The sequence below is a fragment of the Dermacentor variabilis genome, chromosome 6, assembly GCF_050947875.1.
Source record: "Dermacentor variabilis isolate Ectoservices chromosome 6, ASM5094787v1, whole genome shotgun sequence".
NCBI lineage: Eukaryota > Metazoa > Arthropoda > Arachnida > Ixodida > Ixodidae > Dermacentor > Dermacentor variabilis.
This window is the reverse complement of record NC_134573.1, coordinates 196,651,409-196,668,518: the sequence shown is the minus strand read 5'-3', so window position 1 is coordinate 196,668,518 and position 17,110 is coordinate 196,651,409. Positions and strand designations below refer to the sequence as shown.

General features: G+C 45.5%; 1 protein-coding gene across 1 annotated transcript; it reads right to left on the bottom strand.

Annotated features, from left to right (window-relative positions):
* Nucleotides 1–15,958: 15,958 nt before the first annotated feature.
* LOC142586405 (tubulin alpha chain-like) lies at nucleotides 15,959–16,490 on the bottom strand. Its single transcript, XM_075697649.1, is given in 2 exon segments — nucleotides 15,959–16,237; nucleotides 16,239–16,490. Coding segments are annotated over 2 exon segments (531 nt in total).
* Between the last annotated feature and the right edge of the window lie 620 nt (nucleotides 16,491–17,110).

The following is a 17,110-nucleotide window of genomic DNA, read 5'->3' as shown; positions in this document are numbered from 1 at the left end:
CTTTCCAGTACGGAACGTGTGAATGCAAACAAAAACGTTCAACTTTTACTTGCGCTGAGTTTTGGCTGACTGAGAAATCGGCCAACTTTAGTTGATCCGTGCACTTCACAACACCCGAACAAAATTAACGACTGATGGTGCCAAGGCGTTATTTTCTTTATGCTATCCCCGCTATATCTGTGGACTAGTTCAACTGCAGCCCTAAACTTAGCCACAAGTTAGGAATTTTAAAGCAACTGCTTTAATGAAATGACGAAATGTAATGTATTACATGTGATATTGGTAGCTAACCACGGTTTGCTAGATAAATATTTTTCATTATAATTGTCTGGCACTTCTGTTTACGAGCGCTGTCTCCGTGAATTAAAAATGAATAGAAGCTACCGACGTAAACGCGGCAGAAAAAAAGCGCTTCATGAACACGACACACTTCAGCGGGTTCTGCTCCGCGATTTGGCCTATGTCGCCGCGCGGCCAGCGGACCTGCAAGAGCACACGAACACAGCCAGCTTGCATGCCAAGTGGGAAAGGAGAGCTTCGCGGCAAGCCTTTCCCGGTGCAGTGACCTGCGGTGCGGTGACCAATGTTGCCTGCCGAGCTTAGCAGGCCACCGAGCCTAGCGGCGAACAAACATTATGCCTGAGAGGGCGTCACATGCTTGCTACACCCCCTTACCCCCAGTTCGTTTGTTAAATTATGTTATTTATTTTATTTTACAAATACTGCTGTCTCAAAATTGAGACATAGCAGGAGTGGGTAAGTACATCAAGATAACATACAATCAACATGTCACATGTAAACGAACTTCGTCTACAAAACCCTCAAGTGGCAATTCTCGGAGATTAGTATGTAGCGTGTTCCACAATTCAATGGTAAATGGCAAGAAAGAAAATTTGAAGCTATCTGAGTGAGCTCGAAAGGGAACAATATTCAAGGGATTGGCTCTTCGCGTTACACGTGCCGAGGAGCCAACAAATGTCACAGGTACGTCGACAATGACAGAAGCATGTACAATTTTGTGCAACATTATAATCCTTTCACACGTGCGCCTATGTGTCAACGGCTCAAGCGATAGCAGGCCAGCATGCAGACAAGGGGAGAAATTGCGATCGTATCGATTATAAATAAATCTAATAGCTTTCTTCTGCACAGCCTCAAGCTTTGATACATCAGATACGCAGTGGGGTGACCAGACAACAGATGCATATTCTAGAGTGGGCCTCACGAGGGATCTGTAAGCTGCTAGTTTGCATTCCTTGGTTGCTAGTTTTAGTGTTCTTTTTAAATATCCAACTCGTTTTAGAGCCCTGGAACAAATGAAGTCGACGTGTTTCTGCCATTTTAAGTTGGAAGAAAAAATTACACCAAGATATTTGAACTCGGTGACAGAAGTCAAAATTTTCTCATCATTACTGTAGGCAAATTTCAGGGGTTCCTTTTTGTTCGAAAAGGTCATTGATACCGTTTTATCGAAGTTGATTTCCATTTGCCAGGTCTTGCTCCAGTTGCAGAAGGCATTGAACGTGTTATTCAGCATCTCCTGGGCATTAACGCTGACGATGTTAGAGTACAAGACACATTCGTCCGCATACAAACGGAGCTTAACAGCCGTGTTAGTAGCAACACTCTCGACATCATTAAGGTAAATAATGAATAAAAGTGGTCCCAATACGGAGCCCTGTGGTACGCCGGAAGAAATACCGACTGAAGATCAGTGCGCCTGATTAAATGAGACAAACTGGGACCGCAGATGCAAGTGGTCTCTTATCCAGCCAAGCAAGTGATTGCCGTGTATGCCTCTGAATAAAGAGTCAAGCTTCATAAGTAACTTAGCATGACATACCTTGTCAAATGCTTTGGAGTAGTCAACAAATATGGCGTCAATCTAGCCACGATTGTTAAGTGTAGTAGCAACGTCGTGAGTGAATTCAATTAGTTGCGTAACCGTGGAAAAACCCGATCTAAAACCATGCTGATGATGTGAAAGAATGTTGCTATCGTTGAGGTACTGTATAATATGCTTATGAATTATGTGTTCTAGTAGTTTACAACAAGTAGATAATAATGAAATTGGTCTATAATTAGAAATTGTTTGCCTAATGCCAGATTTGTGTATCGGTACAACTTGAGCAACCTTCCATACACTGGGAACAGTTTGCGATTCGACAGATTTTTGAAAGATGATAGTGAGATACCGCGCACAGTATTCGGAGTATCTCTTTAAAAACGTGTTTGGAATGTTATCTGGTCCTGCACTTTTACTAGTATCAATATTTAACAAGACGCCATGACAGAAACAAACGTCTATGTTCAAAATACGAGACCCTGCCTCCACCCTAGCTGGGTCTACGGTGCCTGCTATCCAGGCGAGTAACGGTCCGGTGGCCTCCGCCGTCGAGTACTCCGCCTGGGCACCGGTGTTGATGGGTCGGGTGTGGCAACTCCTGGTGCTGCCTGAGCCAGCCTCGCTCCAACCGGAGTGTCCGTAGTGGTCGGCCTCGTGAGTGGTGCCAGGCTCGACACCGTTCCAACGGGTGCCGCACCACTGGCGACGGTTGCCGCCTCCGAGGTGGGTGGTGTTCCGCTGGAAGCGACTGGTGCTGCCGCATGTCCTTTTGCGGGCTGGAACTCAGAAGTGGCAGTCGAGGGTGCTGGCCAGGTCCCGAGGCGAGGCCTGACATGGTTGGCGTGTCTGTGCCACATAGCCCCGTCTGGCATACGCACGAGCAGCGATGAGGCACTGGCATGAGACACCACCTGTCCGGCAGACCAGGGTGGGCCAGGACGGAAGTTCCTGGCGAAAACTGGAGCTCCCGACTCTAGCAAAGGCCCGGGACGGCATCCTTGGTCAGCAGGCAGCTTCTGCTTCAGCTGCTTCAAGAGCACTATGGACCGGAGGTCCGGATGCAAGACGTCCAAGGGTGTCTTGACCATCCGACCCAGCAGGAGCTCACAGGGGGCACGTCCAGTGACATCGTGAGGTGTGGTCCGGTACTGAAATAGTATCCGGGCAATCTGCGTCCGGAAATCCCCAGTCTGGCTCTTCTTGAGCTTGCCTTTGATGGTTTGCACCACCCGCTCGGCTGCACCATTTGAAGCGGGGTGGCACGGCGGAACCATCATCCGGCGGATTCCGTTCTTCGTCAACCAGGCCAGGTACTCTGCGCTGGCGAAAGCAGGACCATTGTCGGACACGATGACATCCGGCAACCCCTGGGCGGCGAAGACCCGTCGTAGCGCTGAAATGGTCGCGCCTGCTGATGGAGTGGTGACAGGTAGAACCTCCACCCACTTTGAAAAGGCATCCACAACCACCAGGAAGTAATGTCCCTTGAAGGGTCCCCCAAAATCACCATGTAGGCGGGACCAGGGTCTCTGTGGGAACGGCCAGGGGGTGATCTCCACATGACGCGAGGCTCGCTGATTCTCCTGGCAGATTTGGCAGCTCTGCAACAAGTGAGCGATGTCCTGGTCCAGGCGATGCCACCAAACATGGGACCGGGCCACCATCTTGGTCTTTTCTATCCCTGGATGACCCGCGTGCAGCAACTGCAGAACCCTGGACCGGACTCTTTGTGGGATCACCACCCTCGAACCCCACAGCTCAGCTCAGCGGCCTTGTGGCTATAGGACTGCTGCACCAATTCCTCTCCGCGGGACACCGCCTTGACCACCTGAGACAGGACTGGGTCCCGGCTGGTCGCTTGAGATACCGCAGATCTGGAGAGCACCTCCGGGTTCGCATGTCCCAGCATGAACACTTCAGCAGGTTCTGGAACAGCATTAGGCACCTCTGGCAGGGGCAGGCGGCTCAGGGCATCAGCAGGTCCCACGTCCTTTCCCGGACGGTAAACCAGCTGTTAACTGTAAACTGCCAGGCTCAAGGCCCAGCGTACCACTCGAGGTGATGCCTGCACAGGAACTGCCTTGTCAGGCCCCAGAAGCCCCAACAGCGGCTCATGGCCCGTGAACGCCTCGAACTTCTGGCCCCACAGATACTGGTGGAAGCGTTCGACACCGAACATGAGGGCCAAACCTTCCTTGTCCAGCTGCCTGTAACGTTGCTCTGCAGCATGAAGCCGTCGAGAAGCAAACGACACATGGCGTTCCTGGCCATCATTGTCCCGGTGTGCCAGGACGGCTCCCACACCGTACGGCGACGCATCTACAGTGAGGACAACAGGCTTAGCAGGATCGGAATGCACCAGCACTGGAGCCTTGGTGATTAGCTTCTTGCTGCGCTGAAAGGCGCGGTCCTGCTCCTTCTTCCATACCCATTGTTGACCATCTCGAAGCAGATGGAGCGGCTGTAGATGGAGTGGTGACAGGTAGAACCTCCATCCACTTCCTCACCCATCTTCGTCGCCAGTGTCACGAGGATCCCATCCTCGTCGCCAGTGTCACCATCCACCCGGGTTCGTGAACAAGGGAGGGCTCGAGGCACCCTCCGATAGATGGACGCTCCGCAGCGTGGTGGTGCTGAACGATGACTGACCGCCGAGCAGCCGTGCTCGTCGGTGTTTATTGCGGTGTGGTCACCAATGTTGCCTGCCGAGCTTAGCAGGCCACCAGGCCTAGCGGCGAACAAACATTATGCCTGAGGGGGCGTCACATGCTTGCTACAATTTCTTTTTAAAAATTTTCAAAAAATTCGATAGTTTGAAAAAAATAAAAGCAGAAAGTTTACAAATTAATAGATCAGCATCAAGAACAGATATCGCGGTTCTGTAAACGGCACACATTAGATCATTCAAAGTGCACAAATTGTTTGTCAATTTAGAGCATACCTGAATTCGTTACATTGTGTACAAGGGGTCTGCAAAAGCTGCCTTTCCATATTACAAAGTTTTTGAGATTCATCTGTAACATATCAATTTTGTCTGCTTTAGATGTACTATTAGTCGCAGTTCCCATAATTGTGATACCATTTTTCATTGCTGTGTTACAGAGTTGTAAACTTGATTGTTTCGTTTTCTGAAAATTTGCGATTTTTGCCAATTTTTAATAAAAGATTGACGACTTAAATAAAAACTTTTAAACCAACAGTCACTAGATTTTAGGCATTTCCTTTAAATGCAACGCAGTGGTTGCCGAGAAAAACGAATTATTCGTTTACATGTATTTAGATAGGAGCACCCCAGCGAAGCTTTCTCTTAAAATATCGGACTCAAACGTCTTTGCATCATTGCGAAGAAATGTTAAAAAGGTCATCATAATCATCATCCTATTTTTATGCCCATTGCAGAACGAAGGCATCTCCCAGCGACCTCCAATTACCCCTGTCTTTCTCTAGCTTATTCCAAATTGCGCCTGCAAATCTCCTAATTTCATCACTCCACCTAGTTTGCTGCTGTCCCTCGACTGCGGTTTCCTTCCCTTCACTCTATAACTCTGATTGTCAGCCGGTTATTTACCGTACGCATCATATAGGCTGCCTAGCTCCATATATTTCTCTTAACGTCAACTAGAATATCGGCTATCCCCGTCGGCTCTGTGATCCACAGTGCTCTCTTCCTTTCTCTTAACGTTATGTCTAACATTTTTCGTTCCATCGCTCTTGAAGCAGTCCTTGACTTGTTCTCGCCCTTCTTTGTTAACCTCCAAGTTTCGGCCCCGTATGTTAGCACAGGTAGAATGTAATGATTGTACTCTTCAACGACTGTGGTAAGATCTCAGTCAGAATTTGGTTATACCTGCCGTATGCATTCCAACCCGTTTTACAGCGAAGCTGTTTACTTCTAGCCCCCATACGCATCCCTCGCGTGCGCTCCCAGGGGGTGCCCTGGACGGCTTACGTCCGTATCGGGGACACGGCACGTGGACAGGAATGGGGTAAGGCAGAGGGGGGAAAGAGTGTGGCGCCTGTGGCCTGCGCTTCTGCGGTCATGACGTCCCGCGCGACAGAGTTGCCGGGGCGGCTGCTTCAGCGGTTGCGGCCGATGCACGGCAGCAGGCGCAGCGACTTGGGGCGGCGCTTGTGTGGTTGCCGTATAGAAAAAAAACACGTCTGATTTCTTTATATATGCAGCCCATGTATGCAGCCTAAACAACTTCGATGGTAGCGCGTCCCCTTAAGAATGCTGCGGCCCCACAAATTTTAATTTCTAAATTTACTTCTCATGGTCACATGTCTAAAAAGTTTTCCCTCTTTTATACCTCGCAAAAAACCCAAGGCGGATTTGTCAAGATTGAAAAAAAAGGAAAGTAACAGTTTATGACTGCGATTGAGGAACCAGTGCAGACGCATTCATTGTGAAGATGAGGTTTACTGTTCCAAATGTGAAAATCGATTTCAAATACAAGGCTAAGCAATTAATGAAACCACCAGTTTAAACATCTGACGCATTTTGGAAGGCAATACCACCGAATTCATTTATGGTTTCGTCAATGCAGTGACGTATTTTGAAAGGGAATACTGCCTAATTCATTTACGGTTTGGTCAACTCAGGCTCTAGTATCGCGCGATGTGGAAGAAAGTAATACAGATCGTCCATGTCAATAGAAAAAGCTGACAAACCGATGTTACCACATGAACTGAAGATGTCTAGCACATTCACATAACTTCTAACAAGGATTGGATGATCAAGTTCGAACAAATTCACATTTTTTTATGGCGTGACAGACGTCTACCAGGTAGCTTCCTCAGAAATTATTGACCTAAAGAACATATCTACGTCCATTGTGCATCTTAAAGCCAGAGAAAGACGTGGAGAAATACCTTCCTATCACCCGATATGCTTTTTCTATAGAATTGAAATTTAACTTCTGTTTTAACTGCTTGGCTGGGCTTTTGATTTTTTTCGTGCAAGCCGCTTCACGACAGAGAAAAGAATATGACACTGTGGAAGCTGCCTTTTCTTTAATAAAACTACTGGGATCCCACCTTCCTTATCAGCAGAAAAAGCTACGTAGACTGCTCTATGAGAAATGTCTGCTACATGGTGTTGTGGTAGATTTGAAGTCCTGTCTCGTTGCCAGCCCCCTTAAGTGGACCAATGTTGCAAAATGAATATTGCTGTCGATAAAATAACGACATCGTCTATAGTTCACCATGGAGGCAGTTTAGGCGTTGTAGCATTCCAAATGCCATTCCACACGTGTGACTACCATTGTTGGTATTATTTAAGGGTAGACTTGCTCATGAATGCTCCATGTCTAAAACGACACCGATACCGCCACTATCAGCACGGGATACGCAGCTTATAAGCAATCATTCGGCGCCGCCCGGATGGGGCACGACACTGTTTTAGACATGGAGCATTCACCGATGCTTCTGTTCCAGGTTAGTTACCTGAATGGTTGTTCTTGCCTGAAGAGCAGCAATCGCGGTCTTTTTGTAGTGTCGTGGCCCAGCGAGCTGCTACTTGCTATCAAACGCTGTAAGAACTTGTTGTGCTTGTTCATATGCCGGGTATGCTTACTTCTTTCTGGAGACGTCGAATAAAATCCTGGGCCCGTTGACCTAGCTGACATTTTGGAATCGTGGCGACGTATCGAAACCGGTTAAGATGAAATTCGATATGACCTGCGAGCCCTTAAAAGTTGGCAGGCATCTGTCGACGGTCAACTGAAACAGTTATCCGTTAGGCTTCAGACTGCTGAGGGCGATCTCGAATCGATTAAAAGTTTTGGCAATAGGTCATCACACGAGTCTCCTGAAGAATGCCATGCTATCTCGAGGCAGCTTAAAACAATAGAGATGCGTTGCGAGGATGCCGAAAACAGACTTCGGCGGTGTAATTTACTCTTCTTTGGCATCCCTGATGATTGAAACGAATCATGGTCATCATCTGAATCAAAAGTTATCAACTTGTGCAGGGAACACCTTGGCATCGCCATCGAACCCACCAAAATAGAACGCGCACACCGCCTTGGCCAGTTCAACAGAGAGAAGAACAGGCCAATAATTGCTAAATTTAAGTTTTTTAAATATAAACAAAGCATAATAGAAAATGGCTATAAATTCAAAGGCACGGAATTCGCTGTTCGCGAAGGTTTTTTCCTCCAAACGCGCATCGCCCGACGCAACCTCATTGCCTTCGCAAAAACCAAGGGCGTGCCGTTGAAGTTAACCCTCGACAGACTGCGAGTAGATAACACTACTTACAGGTATGACTCGCTGTCCGATATCGTGGTACCAATTTCGCGATAGCTAGAACTTAACCCGGTAACATGCGCGTCTGACAGCCCCTCTGCTGCGCAACATACACACATCGAACCTTCGTACCTAGCTTTATCATTTACTAACATTCGTAGTATAATTTCTAAACGCACCGAAATCGTATCGTACTTGGAAAATAGTAACTGCGATATTTTGGCACTAACAGAAACTTGGCTCTGTGGCGACGTGAATGACAGCGAAGTTTTTCCTGATACGGAGGACTACGTCGTTTATCACCGAGACTGACATAATCGAAGGGGAGGTGGTGTCTTGCTGGCAATAAAGGAACACATCAATTCGTTTATAGTACCGATACCCTCCGCTATTGAGATAGTGTGAGTTTGTATAACATCGACACTATCATAAGAAGCCAACAAACACTGAGACCAAGGACAACATAGGGGAAATTACTTGTGCTTAATAAATGAAATAAAGAAACGATAAATTAATGGAAATTAAAGTGGATGAAAAAACAACTTGCCGCAGGTGGGAACCGAACCCACAACCTTCGCATTTCGCGTTTTCTTTATTTCATTTATTAAGCACAAGTAATTTCCCCTATGTTGTCCTTGGTGTCAGTGTTTGTTGGCTTCTTATGATATGACTAATAAAAATCGGGACTCTCGGTTAACCCCCTCTCTTCTCGTTTATCGACACTATCAGTCACCTTACAAAGTGTGTTATAGGCCTCCTGACAGCACTGATAACTTCGTTTCTAACTTGCCTGAGAACCTTACTGATGTTTGTTTGAAATTCCCTAAAGCTGATATATTCATTCTTGGCGATTTTAATTTCCCGGACATAGATTGGCCTAAGAGGCAATTCGCGTGCATCTAATGACTTTGCCCAACTCATCTTTGATTTTTCTTTTGAGCAACTAGTCCTCCAACCAACGCGCATTACTAACGTCTAAGACCTTGTTCTAACAACAGCACCTAAAAGAGCACCATTTCAATCACTGATGGGTTCAGTGACCACTCGTTGTTGGAATCTACAGTTCGCACACCTTCGTGTACACGTAATCTAACAACAAAACGAATATTTGACTATAAAAGAGCAGACTATAATGCCATTAACCGAGATTTACAAAGCTTTTCATCTAGATTTATCGCAACATTTTCTCAACGATCAGTCAACAAAATTTGGTGCCTTTTTAAGAACAACTACTGGGTCTAGCAAATGAATACATACCTCAGATCTCATTTCGCACCACCTGCTTGCTCCAAACCATGGTTTAATAAAACTTTAAATGCGTTAAAGAACAAAAAGAAACGTTTATACAGGGCAGCCAAAAGTGTCAACACGTTAGATTCGTGGAATAAACATAAAACGTGCGAAAAAGCCTACTGCAGTTCCCTTCGTCGTGCAAAGCATAAATTCTTTTCCGATGATCTTCAGTCACTGATAAAAAATAATCCTAAGAAATTCTGGAAAACCATATCTCCTTCAAACAGCACTGACACTCCCGCACTGGTGGATAGCACTGGTCTTCCCATACCGCGAGGGCACTGCGCCATCTGTTTTCAACAACTATTTCCTTTCCACGTTCACGAAGGAAGACCATTCCATTATGCCAAAGGTGGCAGACTCTGATTACCAATATATGACTCCTATTACCGTAACAGCCGCTTGAATCGCTACTTTAACAATCTCAAATTATCGAAAATAACGTACAGCGCAAAGGACAAGGACAGCGATAGACGACATACACAGCGCTGTGTATGTCGTCTATCGCTGTCCTTGTCCTTTGCGCTGTACGTTATTTTTGATCATGAATTACCAACTAGCCCAAGCAACCACCCTAGTTCAAATTATCGACTAGTTCCGGATTTTATGGCATCAACACGAAACTCCTAAAGCATACAGTAGTCCCTTCCAGTACAATCCTTAGTCATATATTTCAGCAGTCACTGTCAACAGGGGAGCTGCCGAATGATTGGAAAGTCGGCAAAATCATACCCATTTTCAAGTCAGGTGACAAGAGCGATGTGAGTATTTACCGTTCCATATCACTAACTAGCGTTCCCTGCAAGTTACTCGAACACATCATTTTTACTAATGTCGTTCATCACTTAGAATGTAATAACTTCTTTTTTAAACATCAGCATGGATTCAGAAAAGGCCTTTCATGTGAGACACAACTAATAGAATTCACTACGGATCTTTTTCAAAATATGAACGACAATGCTCAGACTGACTCAATATTCATCGACTTCTCTAAAGCATTTGATCGCATGGCTCACTGTCGCCTCATTTCTAAACTCTCATGCTTAAACCTTGGCGAAGTAACAATTTCTTGGATAAGAAACTTTTTGTCGTTTCGAAAGCAGTCCACTGTCATTGACCAGTACTCTTCCCCTTTCAGTAACGTAACATCAGGCGTACCTCAGGGAAGTGTTATTGGACCCTTACTCTTCCTGATTTTCATCAATGACTTGCCATTTAACATTACCTAAAGTGTTCGACTATTCGCAGATGACTGCGTTATCTACCGCCAAATCCGCTCCCCCGCTGATCATATTGCTCTTCAACATGACCTTCAATGTGTCACTAACTGGTGTTTGGATTGGCAAATGACCCTAAACACTAACAAATGCAATATAATGACATTTACTCGCAAAAAGTCTTACTCTATTTTCAGTTACTCACTTGGCAATAGTATCGTTGCTCGCACATATTCATACAAGTACCTTGGAATTATTCTAACACCTAGCCTTTCATGGTCATCCCACATTGAGAAAATAACGGCTAAAGCATCACGCACACTCGGATATCTAAAACGTAACCTTCGCAGCGCTCCTTCCCTCACTGGAAAGATAGCCTACCAAACATTAGTGCAACCGCCGCTCGAATTGGCAGCTTCTATATGGTCACCTCATCAGGCGCATCTAATCCATCTTCTCGAGTCGATCCAAAACCGTGCTGCGCGTTTAATTTCCAGAGATTATAGCTCAGTTTCGAGCATATCTAACATCAAGCTGTCGTTGTCGCTTTCATCTTTGGAATCGCGCAGGAATGTAGCATTACTTTGTCTTCTGCACAAAATCATGCATAATGTACGCCTATCTACTTTACTACTCGCTTGCCCTCCCGCACATCTAGACGCCTGCATAATCATCTCAGTTTCCAACGCATCTTCGGTCACACCAATGCATTCAACTGCTCAGCTTTGCCACGTGCGATTGCACTGTGGAATGGTCTTCCTGATAACCTCGCTGACATTAACGACCCATTAACCTTCAGACAAAAAATCACTGCATCTTTGGCTAGTACTTAGCTAAAAACAAGTATCTGTTTAGTTTTGTTACCTTTAACTTCATTGTTATTTATTTGTATAAGCATTTGTTCTAAGGTTGTTTGCTTTACTGTATACTGAAAAGCTAACTACTGTTCGTTTACCTTCCTTTCTTTTTATCTTTGTTTATTTCGTGTCCTTTGTTTATTATTTGATTCTCGTTCTGTTCATATTTATGTAACAAAAAATTGGAGGACGCTTAAGCTTCGCCTTCAAGAGAGGAACGCGGCAGCGTTCCCGTCGACCCGCCAAGGGGTGTAAGACAATGGGCTACGGCGCAGCGACTACGCGCCCCGCATCGGACGCGGTGAGCGTCGAGCAACGCAGCGTTCGGCGCGACAACGAAATGTGCGCCTGAGCAAGTGACGCACGCCTGAGCCGTAGAAACAGCTAGTTTCTAAGGCAACACCGCGTTCACTAGAGGCGCTTTCGTACCGCTTAGTGGCTCAGTGGTAACGTCTCCGTCTCACACTCCGGAGACCCTGGTTCGATTCCCACCCAGCCCATCTTGGAAGTTGCTTTTTATTTAGGAAGTGCCTGCCGTGATTTATCGCTCACGGCCAACGCCGCGGACGCCGACGCCGACACCGACGCCGACGACACCGGCTTTTCTGCGACACGAACTCCTTAACGCTATCGCGTTAAAACGATGTTTTTGCTCCACAATTGTTATCTGTACCGCCGCCCCTCACGCAATACTCCTTCTGGAGCCTGTGAGGTATATGCAATAAATAAATAAATAAATAAATAAATAAATAAAATATTGAATGCAAGAAAATAAATTCACACACGCCTCTTCAAGCTCTTTAATAAACACTCTGCACTGTACATGTGGCAACTTTTTCTGTCTGTCATTAGTTCCATAATAAAATACTAATCATAATTACGATGAATGTAACCATGTTAACATATAAAACATATAATCACCAATTACTCACCCATAAGAAATATCGTTAATCACAGTAACGAGGCAAATAATATCCACAGCATGGACGCGCCGGCAATCTTTTAATGCGAAGCATTCTTCGCCTCATTCTGGGTGGCAGGGAGGTAGGTTCCTGTCTCGCCTAGCTTTAATACAAAGAAAACATTCTGTGACCGAGGTGGAATCGAACCACTGGCGTCGAGTCCGGTACTCTTACCATCACACCACGACCCTATTGAAAAAAAAATGTGAACGAGAATGTTGTACGCGATTATTACTCCGTAGACTCTACGATTTCTCGTAAACTGCACGATTTCTCGTATACTGAACAATTTGTCGTAGACTGAACGATTTCTCGTACTACACGCGTGCACTAGATTGCGTTCTTGCCACTGAAAGAGATTCTCGTACATCATGAACGAATATGTACTAGCAGCGTGCTCCAAGATGAACGAGCTTGTACTACATCCAAAAGTATGAACCCTAAAAAATATTGGCACTTCATTTTCATATTTACCTTATTAATGCAACTACAATTCTTGTAACTGTACTACAGGCATGATCAATTGGGCTGACCTTACTGCAGTGTTGTCTTGCTGTGATGGTTTGTTAACAATTATACAGCGAAGAGTAATTTCGAGGTGAAAAAATGTCAGATGAAGTAATGTCTTGTATTTGTAAATAAAAGAGTATACTTTACACAAGTTCTTTTGCACAGCCATTCAAGCTTTCATTAATAGTGACTTCCTCTGAATTTAAGCAACGGCATGTCATACATCTCACAAGCGTTGTTTGTTGGTCATTCTATTCGTACTTTGATACACCCAGTCTGCTGACAGATGACAAGTGGAATGTGCTGCTTGAGTGAGAGCTTGCAGGGCACCTGGCAAAGTAAAGAGAAGCCAACAATTTCTTTTCACTTATGCAAAAGATAACACATAGGCAAAAGCACCTTCACCTACATTCACGCAGGTAAGAATGCTCCAGCGTTCAGAGTATGTAGGATACTGAACAAAGTTCATTAAATATAAATGGTTTTCTGCAATTCTTATGACTCCTAAAGGAGCATTCATTACTTTGGTGGAATAACTTGTCACATTAGCAGGCCACTGAAACAATGTTATCGCAGTAAAAAAAAAAGAGAAAGACAAACACAGTTTCATCAACAATAATTACTAATATTGGAGCAACAGAAGTAACAAGCCTAAACTGTAGTTTTAGAAAGCAGCACAAACAGGTAGAGCGAACTAAATTACTTAGGAACTACCTTCTGCCAGCAATATAAAAACCGTGGTGGCGTGCTTTGACATTGCACTGCTAAGCCAAATGGCGCAGGATAAAATCCCGGCCACAAAGCCCGCATTTCGATGGCGGCGAAATACAAAAATATAAGATGTATTGGGCGCACATTAAAGAAGCCGAAGTGTTCAAAATTAATCCAGAGTCTACCACTAATACGTTCCTCATAATCATATTGTGGTTTTGGCAGATATAACGCCAGAATTTAGTTTAATAGGGCCAATTGTATATGCATAAGGACAAATACTTATATGGAATCATCTGACAGCAGCTACATTTAACAAAATTTCATCATCATCATCATCATCATCATCTTCATCATCATCATTGTACTTTATGTCCACTGCAGGGCGAAGGCCTCTCCCTGCGATCTCCAGTTAGCCCTGTCCTGCGGCAACCGATTCCAACTAGCGCCCGCGAATTTCCTAATTTCATCGCTCAACCTAGTCTTCTGCTGTCCTCGACTGCGTTTCTCTTATCTTGGCACACATTCTGTAACCCTAACGGTCAAACGGTTATCTAACCGCTGCATTACATGACCTAACCAGCTCCATCTTTTTTCTCCTAATGTCGATTAGAATATCGGCTATACCCGTTTGCTCTCTTGATCCGTACCGCTCTCTTTCTGTCTCTTGACGTTATGCCTAGGATTCTTTGTTCCATCGCTCTTTGCGCGGTCCTTAACTTGTTCTTAAGCTTGTTTGTCAGTCTCCAAGTCTCTGCCTCATGTGTCAACACTGGTAAAATACACTGATTGCACACTTTCCCTTTCAATGATAATGGTGTGCTTCCAGTCACGAGCTGGCAATGTCTGCCGTATGCGATCCAACCCATTTTTATTCTTCTATGAATTTCCTTCTCATGATCAGGGTTCCCTGCGATTAGTTGACCTAGGTAAACGTGCTCCTTCACAGACTCTATAGGCTGACTGGCGATCTTGAACTCTTGTTCCCTTGCCCGGCCATCCATCATTATCTTTGTCTTCTGCATATTCATCTTCAAACCCACTCTTACACTTTCTCTGTTAAGGTCCTGAATAATTTGTTGTAACTCGTCTGCAGTATCGCTGAATAGAACACTGTCATCGGCAAACCGAAGGTTGCTGAGATATTCGCCGACGATCCTTACTCCCAAGCCTTCCCAGTTTATTAGCTTGAATACTTCCAAGCATGCAGTGAATGGAATTGGAGAGATTGTGTCTCCCTGTCGGACCCCTTTCTTTATAGGTATCTTCCTACTTTTCTTGTGTAGAATTAAGGTAGCTGTGGAACCACTGTAGATATTTTCCAAGGTATATTTACGTAAGCGGTCTGTACTCCTTGATTACGTAACGCCTCTATGACTGCTGATGCCTCTACTGAATCAAATGCCTTTTCGTAATCAACGAAAGCCATATAGAGAGGCTTATTCTACTCTGCGGATTTCTCGATCAACTGATTACTGACGTGTATGTGATCCATTGTAGAGTATCCCTTCCTGAAGCGAGCCTGTTCCTTTGGTTGACTAAAGTCCAGTGTTGCTCTTATTCTATTGGAGATTATTTTGGTGAATATTTTATATAATACGGAGCGTAAGGTAATGGGCCTATAATTTTTCAATTGATTAGCGTCTCCTTTTTGGTGGATTAGTATTATGTTTGCATTCTTCCAGTTTTCTGGGACCCTTGTAGTCGATAGACACTTCATATAAAGAGCCGATAGTTTTCTAAGCATTATGTCTCCTGTATCTCTGATTAAATCGACTGTTATTCCATCTTCTCCTGCCGCTCTTCCCCGTTTCATGCCTTGCAAGGCCCTTCTGACCTCATCGTTAGATATAAGAGGAGTTTCTGTATCCTGTTCATTACTGTTTCTAATGGAGGCGTCATGGCTTCTGTGGGTATTGTACAGGTCAGTATATAATCATTCCGCTGCTTTTACTATACCTTCAATATTGCTGATGATATTACACTGCTTATCTTTCAGTGCATACATCTTGGTTTGGCGTATGCTAAGTTTCCTTCTCACTGATTTCAGGCTGTGTCCGTTTTTTACGGCTTCTTCAGTCTTTTTCACGTTATAGTTTCGAATATCACTTATTTTCGCCTTGTTGATCAGTTTAGACAGTTCCGCGAATTCTATCTCATCTCTTGAGTTGGACATTATTCATACGGAACAGCCCCCACAGTGTGGCTGCACTGAGGAGGAAGATGACGACGCGTGCCCGCTTGATGTAGCGTCGCCATTTTGGCCTCCGTTATTTCCCCTGTAAATAAATTGTAAATAGCATTGGGCATCAGCTACACGTAGCATTCATTTTGTGGAGGTGCTGGGCAGATGGCGAGCTCAAGCTTGGACTTCTTGCCGTAGTCAACAGAGAGGCGCTCCATGAGGAGCGAGGTGAAGCCCGAGCGAGTGCCACCTCCAAAGCTGTGGAAGATAAGGAAGCCCTGCAGGCCTCTGTACTGGTCTGGCAGCTTCCTGATCCGGTCCAGCACGACATCCACAATCTCCTTGCCGATCGTGTTGTGGCCGCGAGCATAGTTGTTTGCCGCATCCTCCTTGCCGGTGATCAGCTAGCTGCTTTGGGTGGAACAGCGGCCTGTAGGTTCCAGTGCGCACTTCGTCCACGGCGGTTGGCTCCAGGTCGACGTAGACGGCGCCCGTCTCGCTGAAGAACGTGTTGAAGGAGTCGTCGCCTCCACCAATGGTCTTATCGCTTGGCATCTGACAGTCCGGCTGAATGCCGTGCTCCAAGCAGTACAATTCCCAAGACGCATTGGCGATTTGTCCGCCGGCCTGGCCGACGTGCACAGAGGTGCATTCACGCATCGTCGCCGGTTAGTGAGGACGTGGGGCCCAAAAAAACGTTCACTCCGACGTCGACAAGGAACGTCCGTAAACCGTGAAACAAGTGACCAATGTCACGTATGAAGTCATCCCTGCCGACCTCTCAGCGTCATCGTCAGCCGCAAGTGCCATCGTTCACGTGGCGAGACTAAAGCCGTACCACACGCCTTTCACCGCGGATGTGTATATTAAGCACCCGGACGGTGCTTCTACAGCCGGGGGTGATACGGAACAGCCGCCACAGTGTGGCTGCACTGAGGAGGAAGAAGATGACGTGTGCCTGCTTGATATAGCGTCGCCACTTTGGCCTCCGTTAGCTCCCCTGTAAATAAATTGTAAATAGCATTGGGCATCAGCTGCACGTAACATTATCATTCTTTGTCGTTTCTTTATTAGGTCCTTTGCTACTTGGGAGAGCTTGCCTGTTGGTTGCCTTGGTGACTTGCCTCCCACTTCAATTGCTGCCTCTTAAGCCAGGCTAGTTACGGTTTCATTCATTACCTTTATGTCAACTGCATTTCTCTGTCATAAGGCTGCATATTTGTTTGCAAGTATCAGCCTGAATTTGTCTGCTTTTACCCTTACTGCCTTTAAGTTGACCT